The 16,169-nt window shown below is 38.8% G+C and overlaps 1 protein-coding gene across 4 annotated transcripts in view; it reads right to left on the bottom strand.

The window, feature by feature from the left end:
- ESRP1 (epithelial splicing regulatory protein 1) overlaps positions 1-16,169 on the bottom strand; it is a 68,577-nt gene that overhangs the window by 5,147 nt on the left and 47,261 nt on the right. For 2 of the 4 annotated variants that reach the window (XM_029923470.1, XM_029923471.1), the window contains exons 14-15: positions 10,326-10,476; positions 5,596-5,705 (exon numbers count right to left, since the gene is read on the bottom strand). The exons of 1 other annotated variant lie outside the window; for it this stretch is intronic. In XM_029923470.1, the coding sequence (XP_029779330.1) occupies positions 5,631-5,705; positions 10,326-10,476 (226 nt within the window). In that variant the 3' untranslated portion in view covers positions 5,596-5,630. The remainder of the gene's footprint in view (positions 1-5,595; positions 5,706-10,325; positions 10,477-16,169) is intronic. One more of the 4 variants, XM_029923472.1, reaches the window with a different exon arrangement.

Genomic DNA, 16,169 nt, shown 5'->3' with positions numbered 1-16,169 from the left:
TCATCAGTTGATGGGCAGTTGGGCTCTTTCCATAATTTGGCTACTGTCAACAGTGCAAGACAGATTATTTTTAAGCCTCAAAGTAATCTAAACTATACACTTAAGAGGCCAGGTATAAAGGATACTCACCAAATGAAAGCTACATAGTTTTTGTTTGGTTGTTGGATCTTCTTTTGTTTTTCCACAAAACCTAGCTGTTGCGAAAATACCAGGCTTAACACATCATAAGAGCTTCCAAAAATACCCAGTATAGACAAAAGTTTTCACAAAAAAAGCAAAGGAAAATGTTAACACTTCCTCTTGGACCTCCCAGCCTCCAGAACTGTGAGAAATTAGAGGTTTGTTGTTTATAAAACACCCAGTCCATGGAATTGTGTTACGGCAGCCTGAATAGACTCGGACGTTCAGCAAATGATCAAGATTACACTGCCAGTAAAGTCATGTGGGCATAGCATCTCAGATATTACGTGATGGGATGGGCACTTCACCTCCATGGTATTATTCTTTCCCAGTACCCATTACCCTGGTATAATCATAAAAAGAGCATCTAACAAATTCAAAATGAAGGGTAGCCCACAAGATGCCTCAAAAGCGGAATACCTCAGAATTGGGAAGGTCATGAAAAATAAGTAAAGATTGAGAAACAAACACGGACTAGAGGACACTAAAGAGACAGGCCAACTAACTACAATGTGGAATCCTAGATTGGATCATGGAATTGGATCATAGAAATGAAAAAGAACATTAATGGAAAAAACTGGTGAAATCTGAACAATGTCTGGAGCATAGATAATTGTCATAAACATTGCTTCTGTAATGATTATTATAATCACAGCAACAAATTAGTTATTTGTATGCAGAGCTTTATAGTTTGTAAAACTTGTTTACACTCCTAATCCACCTGACTCTTACCTAGAAAAGTTAAGTCACGTATGGAGAAGTGATGTTATGTGCATCTTACAGAGTAGGGAAACATCACCTCTGAAGAACTGTCTCTCCGTATGTATGCCACGTACGGTTACAGCCCAGCATTTGTTGACAAATTTATGTGCTGGTCCTGCCGCCGTGACACACTAGGAGAGAGACACTCGGCGCTTATGGTGAGGGAGTTGGGGACAAACAAGAACTCTGGCCTTCTGAGGAGGCATTTTTTTCTAGCCAGCCATCAAACCTCCTTCCCAAGAGGGCATCTTCAACAGCTTGCAAGGGGTCCTTGGGGGTCTTTTATGACAAAAAAAAGAGGCATATCTATGGTAATTCTTGGATTAGTCAATAAATATTCACTATACGAGAAGGCAGAATACTATAACTTCTTCATCAGACCTTATCTTGGGCCTCGGCTACCTTTATCTGACTCCATAACCAGCAATAAATTTCAAAACGTTTTTCAAGTTCTGTTACTAATTTTCTGTGGTTGCTGTAAAGACATTACTGTAATTCGATGGTTTAAAACAACAGAAACTTCTCTCCTATATCTGGCAGCCAGAAATCAAGGTGTTAGTCAGAATACACAGCCTCCAGAGGCTCTAGGGAATAATTCTTTGCCTTCTGCGATGGTTGCAAGTGATCCTTGGCTCATGTCTGCCTCCTCCTCAACTGTGTCTCTCTGATCTCCTTCCCCCTGCCCCCCTTTCTTAAGTAGGCTCCACACCCAGTGTGGAACTTGAACTCATGACCCTAAGATCAAGAGTCATGTGCTCCACTGACTGCACCAGCCAGGTGTCCCTGTTTCTGCCTCTCTAATAATTGCATTAAGGGCCCACCCAGATAATCCAGGATCAACGCCTCTCAGGATCCTTACTTTTTTTTTTTGCCAGGTAAGGTGAAAGTCACGGGTTCCAGGGATTAGGATGTGGACACATATTTGGGGCCACCATCCAGCCCACCAGAAGTACTTACTCTGCCATGTTTTTTATTTGCTAAATAGAAAAGAGCACCAAGACTGAAACTCAAAGTGATGTATCTTTAGTCAGCTTGGTCATTAACTGTATGACTCAGAAAGTCACCCAGCCTCGCTGGGTTTCATTTCCTCATCTGTCAGGTGGAGCCAGGGTACCTGCCCTGAGGTCTCACAGGGCTGGAATGGGACTGAAATGGCACTGGAGATATAAACTTGCTTACAGAGCATAAGGCATTCTAGTGATGTGTAAGAGATGAGCAGTGATGATAAATTTGATTAATATAGATGATGAGACAAAAAATACATAGTTATACAAGAAGGGTAAAGGGAAAGAGGGCTCCAAATTGCATACAGAAGAGAATGTGAAAGGAAATACTCTGGAGGATGAAATTATTAGTGGCTTCGTTGTACCTGTCTGTATGTTCCAAAATCTTTACAACAAGCACACAATACTTTTATGATCCTTATCTCCCAGGATCGCTGAGATCATTAAATAACTTATAACTTATGCCAAGTGTTTCACCCAGTACTCCATGTGAATTTTTTAAAAATTTCAATATAGAAGTAGATTAAACTGATTTTAGGATAAAAAATGCAAACATCTGGAATTTAAAAAGCACCTAGTATTTCTATCATGACTTCAAATATATAAACATAAGACAGAATCAGAGCTGAGTAATGGTTATAGTCAAATGAGGACACTTCTGATATAATAATATAAGGCTCTGAGGTGCCTGGGTGGCTCAGTCGGTTAAGCGTCTGACTCTTAATCCCAGATCAGGTCATGATCTTGCCATTGGAGAGATAGAGCCCCGTGTCAGGTTCTGTGCTGACAGCCCATAAGGCTACTTGGGATTCTCTCTCTCCCTCTCTTGTATGTGTGTGCATGCGTGCATGTTCTCTCAAAATAAGTAACATTTTTTAAAAAGAACAAAGTTCCACTTCTAGACTTCTAGTCATTTATTCTTTTTAAAGATTTTAAAGCTTATGTATTTTTGAGAGAGCGCATGCAAGCAGGGGAGGGGCAGAGAGACAATCTGAAGCAGGCTCCCCACTGTCAGCACAAAGCCCCATGGGGGGTTGAACCCAGGAACCTCAAGATCATGATGTGGGCTGAAGTCAGATGCTCAGCTGATTGAACCACCCAGTCACCCCTCTAGTCATGTCTCATTCAATATATTAGTTTTATGATATAGATAGTATGCTTACCAAATTCATAAATAGCATTAAGAGGTTGAATAAAGAATATTTCAAATGATAAAGTATGGACCAAAAGGAGTATCAAAAGCTAGGAAAATGTGCTCTCATCTCATCACTGTGAACTAAACTAGAAAATACCCCTTTCCCAATGCAAAGTATCTGGGCACAACGCTCTTGGGTACCCAAGATATCTTGAAATCTCATGGAAAATAGCAGAGGATCATCACTTCCATCCCAGGACTAGGGTTTCCACAACTTCAGAATGAGAGCCTAAGACTCCAATGGTCATTTCTCAAGGACAACATTGTACTACTGGCAACCACACTTCCCAATTTAGAACCCATATGGTTAGGGCCCATAGGGTCCTCAGCCATGAAAATGGTAACAAAATTTAAAAAAATTTTTTAAATGTTTTTAATTTATTTTTTGATAAAGAGAGACAGTGCGAGTAGGGGAGGGTCAGAGAGAGAGGGAGATACAGAATCTGAAGCAGGCTCCAGGCTCTGAGCTAGCTGTCAGCACAGAGTCCGACGCGGGGCTCGAACCCATGAACCCTGAGATCATGACCTGAGCCGAAGCCAGACGCTTAACCGACTGAGCCACCCAGGTGCCCCAGTAACAAAATTTTAAAGCGGCATGTCAGGAAAACAATTTCAGCAAATCCAACAATAAGAAAATGAAGGAATTAAGCCACAGCAATTCCTGGCCATGTCCCCACAATGCCATCTCTAGAGCAATCTCACACAGAAAGCCAGTATCCTTTTTATTCCTTCCAAGTATGTAGGTAGGTATGTATGTATATATTTTTTTATTTATTTTTGAGAGAGTGAGCAAGCAGAGGAGGGGCAGAGCCCGAAGGGGACAAAGGATCCGAAGTGGGCTCTGTGCTGACAGCAGGGAGCTTCATGTGGGACTCAAACTCATGAACTGTGAGATCTGACCTGAGCTGAAGTTAGATGCTTAACTCAAGTACCCCCCACCCCGCCAAGTTTTTACTGAAATTCAAATTAGTTCATTGAAAGCCAATATCCCATAGGAAAATGTTATCAATTAAAAACTATTTTCAAAAACTATCAGGATTCTTCCCTCTAGTTTTAGAGGACGAACCTTAAGAACATTATGCTAATGGAAATAAGCTAATCATGAAAAGACAAATATTAGGTTATTCCATTTATGAGTAACCAGGAATAGTCAGGTGTGTAGAAATAGGAACTAGAAAGGTAGTTGCCAGGGTCTGAGGGAAGAGGGAAATGGGGAGTTTCAGTTTGAGATGATGAAGCTAGACAGTGGTGACAGTTACATAATAATGTGAGTGGACTTAACCTCGCTGAACTGTACACTTAAACATGGCTAATTTTATGTTATGTATACTCTACCACCATTTCAAAGAAAATGAAAGGGGGAAAAAGTACACTCAACTCAATAGAATAACCATAGGACTCCATGACTCCACTCCTAGATACATACCCAAGAAAATTAAAAAACAGGTACTCAAATATTTATACGTAAATGTTAGCAGCACTATTTACAACAGCAAAAAGGTGGAAACAACCTGAAGGTCTATCAGATGAGGAGCCAATAAAATGTGGTCTACCCATACAATGGAATGTTATTCAATTACGGGAAAGATAAATCAAAACTATGCTCCAACATGGATGAACCTCGAAAATCTGTGAAGTGCAAGAAGCCAGACACAAAAGGGTCACATACTGTAGGATTCCATTTATATGAAATATGCTGTATAGGCAAATCCGTGCACACAGAAACGGTCTTTCAGGGTCAATGGAGAAGGGAAATAGGGAGATACTGCTAAATGGTTTTGGCATCTTCTTTCAGGGTGATGAAAGTGTTTTTGGAACTAGATAGAGGTGGTGGTTGCACATGTCATGAATATACTAAATGCCACTGAATTGTATATTTAAAAATGATATATTTTCGGGGCTCCTCAGTGGCTCAGTTGGTTAAGCATCTGACTTCAGCTCAGTCATGACCTCATGGCTTGTGAGATCAAGCTCAGCATTGAGCTCCGTGTGGACAGCTCAGAGCCTGAGTCTGCTTCTGATTCTGTGTCTCTCTCTCTCTCTCTGCCCCTCCCCCACTCATGTTCTGTCTCTGTCTCTCAAAACTAAATAAACGTTAAAATATTTTTTTAACCGATAGTTTTTGTTATGCAATTTCTACCTCAATTAAAACAACAAAAAAGCATACCCCAACTGGATTCCACGTTAAATCTGGCAAATGAATTTCTAAATTGACAAGTTTTCCCTTATCCCCAAATAACATACAACTATTATCCATAAACATTGCTAAGATACGATCTCTTTGGATGACACACTGAATTCCAGTCTCCCCTTTCTTCCAGGATTTCTGTCACTCCTCCATCATACTAAAGTAAAGGGGGAACTTCCTACCAGACTCATAAAAAACATGTTCAGATTCTCGATCTCTATTTGATTCACCCTTTATGATTTAGCTTTCGCATCATAGCGCCTTACCTTCTTCTCTGAGGATGGTCTAACTGCTGGGGCCCTTAAATACAAACCCATTCTTTGGGCAGAGTCCTGGCCTGGTCATGTGTGTGTACAAGTCCATCATCGGCTGCATACTACAATGCAAGTTAGAACAAACAGGATCACAAGGTGGACAAAGTGCCACGGTGGGTGATTAGCATTTCAACTGAATAGATCTACCGACAGCATTATACAACATTTAGAATGTGGGAAACAAGCTCCAACGCTGGTAAGAGCCAGCTGTGTAACCACGAATTCCAAGTTACCACTTCCTACTTCATGTGTCTACGCACCATAAAACTTCCATTTGAGACGGGAGTTACGGTGAACTCAGGGATAAAGAACACCAGAACACAAAAATAACACACATGTCAGACTTTGCTAACGGTACAGTTTCATGATACCACAGGTGTGACTAGGAACAAAATATTTTGAGTACTAACTATTTGCAAAGTATTGTCCAATAAGGCCAGCCAGCATCTGCAAACAACTCTGTGAACTTCAAATATTGTATTTGTAGGATCAACCTAATTCTCTCAGGCAGACAGCAGGTAAACATAATAGCGGCAGGAAGCTCAGAGATACTGATTAAAGTCAGTATCTTAAGACAAAACAAAAACTAAAACTATTGAAAATGCAAAGCCATTAACAGTAACGGATAAAGTAAATGGCAAATCAAGTTAAAGCAATTATATAAGGAGACCAGAGTCCAGAATAAGAGGCCCATCAAATAAAATATAGATACAGGTTTATTTTCATGACCAGAATGACATTCTCCTGATCAAGTATTTTCATGCTAGTTTGTCTCCATAGATTCAGTCCTCATTCTATAAATCTTACTTATCAAAATGGGCCCAACCCAGGCACTTTAACTTTACAAAAATTAGTTTTTTATAAAGTTTATTTATTTATTTATTTTAGTAATCCCTACACCCAACGTGGGACTCAAACTCAGAAACCTGAGATCAAGAGTAGCATGCTCTTCTGACTGAGCCAGACAGGTGCCCCTACAAAATTACAATTTTTAAAATATATATAACAAAATCACAAATTTGATAGCAGAACCCATATCCTGCATTTTGTTTTGGACATTAGAATTCTTCCCTTTTTGTAAATCCTTGCCCTTTCTGGCTTCATACCCCCCACCCCTATCAAGTATGAAGTACAGAAAAATTAAGTTGAAGTAGAAGGAATTTTCCTAAGGGTAGGAGAAAGAGACATCCAAAAATTATATTTAAATATAATGTTTATAGAAAATGATATATGCTATTATTACCTCAAGATATGATTTTATGTTTTTAATTAAACATTTTTTAAATGTTTATTTATTTTTGAGAGACAGAGAGACAGACTGTGAGCAGGGGCGGGACAGCGAGAGAGGGAGACACAGAATCAGAAGCAGGCTCCCAGCTCTGAGCTGTCAGCACAGGGTCCAATACAGGGCTCGAACTCACGAACCTCGAGATCATGACCTGAGCCAAAGTTGGACGCTCAACCGACTGAGCCACCCAGGCGCCCCACGAGATATGTTTTTAGAAGGCAGAATCAAACTATCAAGAGATTTCATTCACTCAACGAATTATTATTAAGTATTTCCTTAACTGTAGGAATGAATATATTACATAACCATAAATAATCAGAAATCATATGAAAACCTTCCAATACATCAATAGCAATAAATACACTATAAATAAATATAAACAGAAAATACTTAAGAGAACACAGTTTTAAGTCACACTCCACCGATTTTGTCTCACGATAAATCTATATCCAAACAACCTGGATTATTTACAGATTGTTATAGCTAGTGGCTATTACCAAAATAATTAAGGACAGAAAAAAAAATAAGACACAGACTCTTGGGGTACCTGGGTGGCTGGCTCAGTCCCTTAAGCATCTGATGCTTGATCTCTGCTCAGGTCATGATCTCAGGGTCACTAGACCAAGCCCTGTGTAGGGCTCTGCAGTGATAGCACAGAGCTTGCTTGGGATTCTCTCCCACTCTCTCAAAAGTAAATAAATAGAAACTTCAAAAAAAGAGAGAATGTATGAGCCTTTATGTAAGAGTGATATAAAATTAGGATACAAAAGATCTTGGATTTTGTAACTGCCTTAAAACTCAAATTACTGAAGACATTAAAATAATTTGATATGGGGTGACTGGGTGGCTCAGTCAGTTAGGCGTCCAACTTTGGCTCAGGTCATGATCCTACGGTTCACAGGGTCAAGCCCCGTGTCAGGTTCTGTGCTGACAGCTTAGACCCTGAAGCCTGCTTCCGATTCTGTGTGTGTGACTCTCTCTGCCCTTCTCTTATTCACTCTGTCTCTCTCTGTTTCAAAAATAAACATTAAAAACTTTTTTAAATAAAATAATTTGATAAATAAGGTTTGTATGTAATCTTTTTTTTTTAAGTAAGCTTTATGCTCAGCATGGGGCCTGAACTCACAACACTGGGATCAAGAGTTACATGGTCTACTAAATGAGCCAGCCCAGGCGCCCCGAGTTCCTATGTAATCCTGATTGGTTGATCCAGTTCATAAACTCCACGTACTTCAGCAATGAAGGCCAAATTCCTTGAGATCAAATAATTTTGTACAATCTTCTTACTTTTGATTATACTAGATAACTCTACTCCAACCTTCAATGGTTCCCTAGAAGATACTAGAAGATAAACTGCTACATAAGTTATTTTATCTCAACTTTGAAGCATATCAATCTTGTAGCTATAAGTCTAGAAATAACTGCTTTTACTTGTTTGGTAGAATAAACGCCCACAAAACCCAGCCATAGAACACTTCATTATAAGAGCAATTTTGCTTAATCTCACAACCAGTTTATGTGTATGACCACTTAATACTGTTCATTGCAAAGCTAAATGCTGACTAGTCAAAACAAAATAGAAAATTAACTCAGCTAACTCTTAAAACCTGAAACTACCTGTCCTTTCCAGAACTGAAAACTACTGGGAGAAAACACAAACTGAAATGTTTATTAAGCAACCTCCTCAATAGCCTTCAGTAAAATTCTCTGTTCCTTTCAAAATCTCATGAATCTCATGTGAAGCTTAGAGAGTAACTTTGTTTTCCCCGGCAAGAGCCCCCAATAGGCAGGATAATGGTTTAGGGAAGAAGCAAAGTATGTGCAATAGTCCCCCTTTCAGCAGTTTTCAGTAACCCTTGACTGAGCAGAAGCAAATGATCTTCACACAATCCTAACACTACATCACGATGCATACTGTGTACGTCATTCACCTCACTTCGTCTTACCACACAGGTATTTTATCTTCTCACATTATCACAAGGGTAAGCACAGCACAGTAAGATATTTTGAGAGAGAATGACTACATGTGCATCCCTTTTATTACAGTTCTATATTATTGTCGTTAACGTCTCACTGTCCTTAAATTATAATTTATCATAGGTATGTACGGATATGAAAAAATGAGTCTATATACGGTTTGATATACTATCTGCAATTTCAGGCATCCACTGGGTGTCTTGGAATGTTTTCTCCCATAGATAATGAGAAAAGATGTACTGATCTCTGGAAAACCTCTTACTTCTGGTATGAATGTGTTAAAGCCAGGCAGTAACAGAAATAACTTTTGTTTAACCTTCATTAGATATTCTTTATTTGCCAGAAAATACTCTTTGAATTTTAAAAGTCCGTAAGACCATTGTAATAACTTGGTAGGCTTGCAGCATCTCCCGAGATAATTTTAGCTGAGCTCCACAATCCTCCATGATTCATGGTCGCCAAGCTGGTAAACCCAATCTAATGGTGAAGCAGCCTCTGTAGGCAAAACCCTTACAGCTCTGGACTGTAAATGCTCAAGGCCTATTTTAGGATTTGATGATTATGTCTATAAATACTTCTCAACTCTAAAGACTCAAGCGAAGTTCAGCTTCAAGAAGAAAGATAATTTTCACTATTAATGCAATAAAAAGAGTTTCAAGATACTGATTTTTAGACATGGCGAGAAAGGAATTTGGGTACTAGGTAATTATGTGATTTGAGGAAGGAAAGTCCTCTGCTCAGAGGAGATGGCAAGGAGGAGATTTTGCTCACTGTTAACAGAGCTCTTACTCAGAAACATCTCATCTTGTAACTTGAGCTGGAACACAATTGATGGACAGAGGCAGTGGCAAAGAAGCTGGTAAGAGCGAACATTCATTTCACAAGAATTGTTGCAGATCATTTCATATAAGGCTCACCAAATATTCTACAGCTCATTTTAAGGAGTTAGCATCTAAAGATTCATGGAGTCTCTTTTGTTTTTTCCAGGATAGGCAGAGGCCTTGACTACTTTTTAAATACTCAAACTGCATGTCTAAGTACTTTTTTTGGATAGTAAAGAATTTGAGGAAAATTCCTTTTTAGCCAATCCTATTCTAGATGAAATGACCCACACTGCTATGTGCCCTGAAGAGCTTTCCCAAAGTCGCCCAATTTCCAAAAAGAGCACCAACAGATTATGTTGAGATAATTAGAAAAGCATGGAAAAGCCCTAATCTTGTCAAAGGGGTGAGTTTGAAAATAGCACTAAAACAACTAGTCCCCCTGACTTTGACTCTGGTTCTTTTTGTTTCTATCAGCAAATCTATTAGCATAGGTACACACGAGGTTCAGAAAATCTGCTTCTTTCCTGGCTGCATTCTGCAGGCAAATCAACTTAAGTAATAAGGGCACTTATTGTCTTCTTCAAGCTACTGACCTGGTAACCTTGGAAGAAGTTAAGAATTTCCTTAACTCCAGTATTGTAGGCCAGGCCCTGCATTCTGACCACCGTGCCAGGCTGTGGCGGGACACCGCTAAGATTAGCAGCTGTAGGGAAGTAGCCAAGACTATTGGGCGAACCTGGGGGGCTAAAGGGAGAGAAAGCACAGTGAACCAATAGGAATAGACAATGTCCAATATTTACTCTAAAAGCATCAGTAACTTAAGGAAACAGACTTTCTCAAGGTGATCTTTCTTAGACTTCTCAGTTATCTCTCCCAAGACAGGTTAGAACACCAGAGCTGGTCTGTCCCACATTTCCACAAAAGCCCAAAAGCCAAAGGGTTAATATAGACTTAAGTGCAAGTCTTCCCCAGAGGTCCAGTGCTGAGATTCTTAAAGGGACAGGAAAGAGAGAATTAAGCCTTAGCAGTCACTTAACCACAAAGCACCACTTCCAAAGCCCACCTCATTGATGATTAACTGGGTAGTTGCCAGGAATAGTTAGGCATGAAAAAGCATGAAGTCAAAGCACTAATAGGAACCAAAGCCACAGTGACCAAAAAAAGAAAAATATCCAAAGTTATTGCTCCATAGAATAGACTGTTCTACCATTATATACAAGCAATTGTACAGCATAAAACACAAAGTACTATAGCACTCATGAATTAGTTCTTCCAACTTTAGAAAAAAAGGTAGTGAAGTGGGTAAATTGGCAGGGATGCATAACAAATTAAATCAATCACCATAAACACAAAGGGAAAATTGATGCTTGTGTCGTCTCCATGTTATCTGCACCAATTACCTCCAACAAGAACAAGCCAAGTGAATACATCATTATTCTTTATGTGGCAACACAAGCGATTACCATATAATGAAATTAGTTTCACCCTGTCCCCCACCCAATTTGTTTTCCATCACCCTGGCCAGATAGCCATATGTGAAAATATATAGGGAAGATTATAAAGATGTTATTAGCTTAAGGAGCAATAAAGACCCACAGCTTTAGATTATTCAATCTTCTAAATCTAAGCAGGTAATTATCTAGTTTCAAAGACCAGTAAACACATAATGGAAGGGACTAAAATCTTTGAGATTATTTATCCTACATAATCCTAACTGATGGTTAATTGGAATGGTGCCAGATGTGCATATAGTTAGACTCTATTTTTTAATTAGCACAGTAACTTTGAGTCTATTTATTTTTGAGAGAGCATGAGTGGAGGAGGCACAGAGAGCGAATCTGAAGCATGCTCCAGGGTCTGAGCTGGCAGCACAGAGTCTGCCGTGGGGCTCGAACTCATAAACTGCGAGATCATGACCTGAGCTAGCACAGTAACTTTGAGCAAGTCACTTAATTTCACTGAACTTCAATTTCATCAATTGTTAATTGGGGATAATGGCACCTTCCTAGTTTCACAGAATTGTTCTCCAGATTCAGTGATGTAACACACCAAGTTACTTCACGTATCATAAAATAATTTGTTACTTCATTCTGATTATTTCCATAACCATCATCCCATTTCATCATTTAAAAAATATCAGAGCGTGAAAAAATTAATGGACATCAAGCTGCCCTTAATCTTTGAAGTCTATAACGCAGTGATTCGCAACTTATGTGCATCCTAGAGATCATTGGGAGATGTTTACAACTCTGTGTGAGGAAAGGCTATTAAGAAACTAACAGTCAACCTACATGTAACGATAAGAGCAGAGACAGAGAGAATGCTGAAATTCACGCATGAGTAGAACTTTATCACTCAGACACACCTCACTGTTTTCACAGAGGTAGAAACAGACACTAAGAGTTATTTTCACAAAGGTCACAGAGCCAGTTAGCTCTTCACCAAACCAGAATCACCCAGAATTTTCAACTGCCATTCATTCATTCAAAGACTGTACTTGCTCATGTCAAATGTCTGATAGATAACTAAATCTGAAATAACACCAAGACTTCTCTGTGTGTTTAATTGAGTAACTAGGTTTTCCCCACAGACTAGAAGAGTCAGATTGTTCCCACAGTATACAACTTACTTCTGACTGTCCTGGCACATTCTATAGCTTTGGCTAAAGATATCCTATAAATTAAATCTAGGTGTTTAGTACCTTCAAAATACAAACAAAATAAAATAGAAAGATAAAAGTTATTCAGCTGGAAATGTGACAATTATGTTCAGCATCTATAAGGTTACACCTATTTTCATGAAGTCTAAACTTGGAATTGCATTCTTATTTTTGCACTAGGATTCCTGCTGTACACAGGCATCTTAAGGAATTGTGTATGTACCTGACAGGACATGAGAATAAGAACTTTCTACCAAGCTAAATGCCAAAGTCTTTCAGAGTGTTGAAATAAGAGGGGTGTCTGGGTGGCTCAGTCAGTTAAGCGTCCGACTTCAGCTCAGGTCATGATCTCACATCAGGCTCTGTGCTGACAGCTCAGAACCTGGAGCCTGCAACAGATTCTGTGTTTCCCTCTAACTCTGCCCCTCTCCTGCTCAGTCTTTGTCTCTGTGTCTCAAAAATAAACATTAAAAAAATTAAAAAAAAAAAGATAATCTTAAATACAAGGAAAGACAATCATGTCTAAATTTACCTACAGATTCAATTTACAAGCTATCAAAATTGCAACTTTTTTTTTTAAACAAAACTGAACATAAAATGTATATGGAAATGCAAAAAACCCAGAAGAGCCACACTCTCTAAAAAAAAAAAGAACAAAGCAGGAGTTATGTTTGCTGAGTTTAAAACTTACTATAAAACTATGGTGATCAAAATGGTATGGTACTCCCATAAGGGTAGGCAATGATCAATGGAATAGAATTGAGTGGCCAGAAATAAACTCTTATATTTATGGTCATTTGAATTTTGACAAGGGTTCCAAGACAATTTGATGAGGAAATAATACAAGCAAACCTTGCAGATGTTGTGGGTTTGGTTCCAGATCAATGCAATAAAGCAAATATCAATAAATAAAGTCAAATGAATTTTACGGTTCCCTAGTGCACGTACAAGTTTTGTGTAGATTATACTGTAGTCTTAAGTGGACAATAGCATGAGGTCTAAAAACACAATGTATATACCTTAATTAAAAAATAACTATGTTTTGGGGCACCTGGGTGGCTCTGTTGGTTAAGCATCCGACTTCGGCTCAGGTCATGATCTCTTGGTTCATGAGTTCGAGCTCCATGTCAGGTTCTGTGTTGACAGCTCAGAGCCTGGAGCCTGCTTCAGATTCTGTGTCTCCCTCTCTCTTTGCCCCTCCCACACTCACACTATCTGTCTCTCAAAAATAAACATTAAAAAATTTTTTCAAATAACATTAAAATTTTTTTTTAATTTTTATTTATTTTTTATTTTAGAGAGAGAGCATGCGGGGGGGGGGAGAGAGAGAGAGAGAGAGAGAGAGAGAGAGAGAGAGAGAGAGAGAGAATATGAATCTTAACCAGGGTCTGTGCTGAGCATGGAGCCTGACTCAGGGCTTGATCCCACCACCCTAGGATCATGACCCAAGCCAATATTAAGAGTTGGAGACACAACTGACTGAGCTACTCATACGCCCCTAGAACTACTTCATTGCTAAAGAAAATGCTAAGTATCACCTGAACATTCAGCTAGATATGAATAATAAAAAAAAAATCTTACAACTGAAAACAGTAAGAAAACAAATGCAGTTTTAAAATGCACAAAGGATTTGAACATTTCTCCAAAGAAAATATACAAATAGATAATAAGCACAAAGATGCTCAAAATCAATAGTCACTATGGAAATGTAAATCAAAACCATAATGAGAAAGCAAATCCATACCTATAAAAATGATTAAAATAACAAGTTTAGAAGGTTTTAGAGAAACTGAACTCTCATAAATTGCTACTTAGAAATGTAAAATGGTGGGGGGACCTGGCTGGTACAGTTGGTGGAGCATGAGACTCTTGGTCTTGGATTGTGGGTTCCAGTCTGCAGTTGGGTGTAGAGATTGCTTAAAAATAAAATCTTAGTGGGTGACTGAGCGGCTCAGGTCATGATCTCATTGTTCATTAAGTTTGAGCCCCGCATCAGGCTTTCTCCTGTCAGTGCAGAGCCCATTTCAGATCCTGTCTCCCTCTCTCTCTCTGCCCCTACCCTATTTCCTTCCCTCTCTCTCTCTCAAAACTAAATACTAAAAAATTGTAGGGGCACCTGGGTGGCTCAGTCAGTTGGGCATCTGACTCTTGATTTCAGCCCAGGTCATGATTACTGTTCATGGAAGGGAGCCCCAGGTTGGCTCTGCACTGATAGCATAAGGCCTGCTTGGATTCTCTCTCCCTCTCTCTTTCCACCTTCCTTCACTCATGCATGTTCACACACTCTCTCGCTCTCAAAATAAAAACATTTAAAAATATAAAAACTCTTAAGATAAATAAAGGTAAAATGGTGAACGCTCTTTGGACAACAGTTTGGCTCTTTCTCAAAAGTTAAACTTAGAATTGTCGTATGACCCAGCAATTCTGCTCCTAGGTATAAATGTTATACTAGAAATCTGGAAATTTATGTACACACAAAAACTTAAACGTAGAGGTACACGGTAGCATTATTCTTAATAGCCAAAACACCTTCAAATGTCCAACAAGTGATGAATGGACAATTTAAATGTCGTAAAACCCTACAATGGAATATTATTTAGCCATAAAAAGGAATAATATACTGACCCACATAACAGTATGAACTTCATGCTGTAATAATGCTCAGTAAAAGAAGCCAGGCACAAACACCACATGTGGTATGACTTCATTTATATGTAGTACCTGGAAGAGGCAAATCCATGGAAACCGAAAATAGGTTGGTAGTTCTCTTGGGATGGGGTTAGGGGACAGTGAAGAAGGTAGAAAGGAGGTGAATAGGAGTTTCTACCAATGGTCACCAGGTTTCTTTTTGAGGTGATAGGTTATTCTAAAATTAGAATGTTTTGCTTTCTAAAAATTGGATTATAAAGCTATTGTAAAATTAGCACAACCCTGTAAATACACTAGAAATTGAATAATGCATTTAAAATGAGTCAATTTTCAACGTAAGAAAAAGTATTCAATGAAAAAAAGACAGTCTCTTCAGCAAATGGTACTGGGAAAACTGGACAGCAACATGCAGAAGAATAAAATCACTTTCTTACACCATATACCCAAATAAACTTAAAATGGATAAAAGACCTAAATGTGAGACAGGAAATCATCAAATCCTAGATGAGAAAACAGGCAGCAATCTCTTTGACCTTGGTCACAACAATTTCTTAGTAGACCTATCTTGGAGCCAAGGGAAAGAAAAGCAAAAATGAACTATTGCGACCTCATGAAGATAAGAAGCTTCCGCACAGCAAAGGAAGCAATCAACAAAACTAAAAGGCAACCAACAGAATGGGAGAAGATATTTGCAAATAACATCAGATAAAGGGTCAGTATCCAAAATCTAGAAAAAACTTTTCAAACTCAACACCTGAAAGACAAACAATCCAGTGGAGAAATGGGCAGAAGACATGAATAGACACTTTTCTAAAAAAGACATCCAGATGGCTAACAGACACATGAAAAGACACATCACTTATCATCAGAGAAATACGAATCAAAACCACAAGGAGATACCACGTCACACCTGTAAGATTGGCTAAATTGAACAACTCAGGAGACAATGAATGTTGGCAACTCAGGCAACGATGAATGTTGGCAAAGATGTTTCCCACTGTTGGTGTGAAAGCAAACTGGGTATAGCCACTCTGGAAAACAGTATGAAGGTTCCTCAGAAAAGTAAAAATAAAACTATACTCTGATTCAGCTATGGCACTACTGGGTATTTATCCAAAGGATACAAAAA

The sequence above is a fragment of the Suricata suricatta genome, chromosome 15 (genome assembly GCF_006229205.1).
Source record: "Suricata suricatta isolate VVHF042 chromosome 15, meerkat_22Aug2017_6uvM2_HiC, whole genome shotgun sequence".
NCBI lineage: Eukaryota > Metazoa > Chordata > Mammalia > Carnivora > Herpestidae > Suricata > Suricata suricatta.
This window is presented reverse-complemented; position numbering and strand designations above follow the sequence as displayed.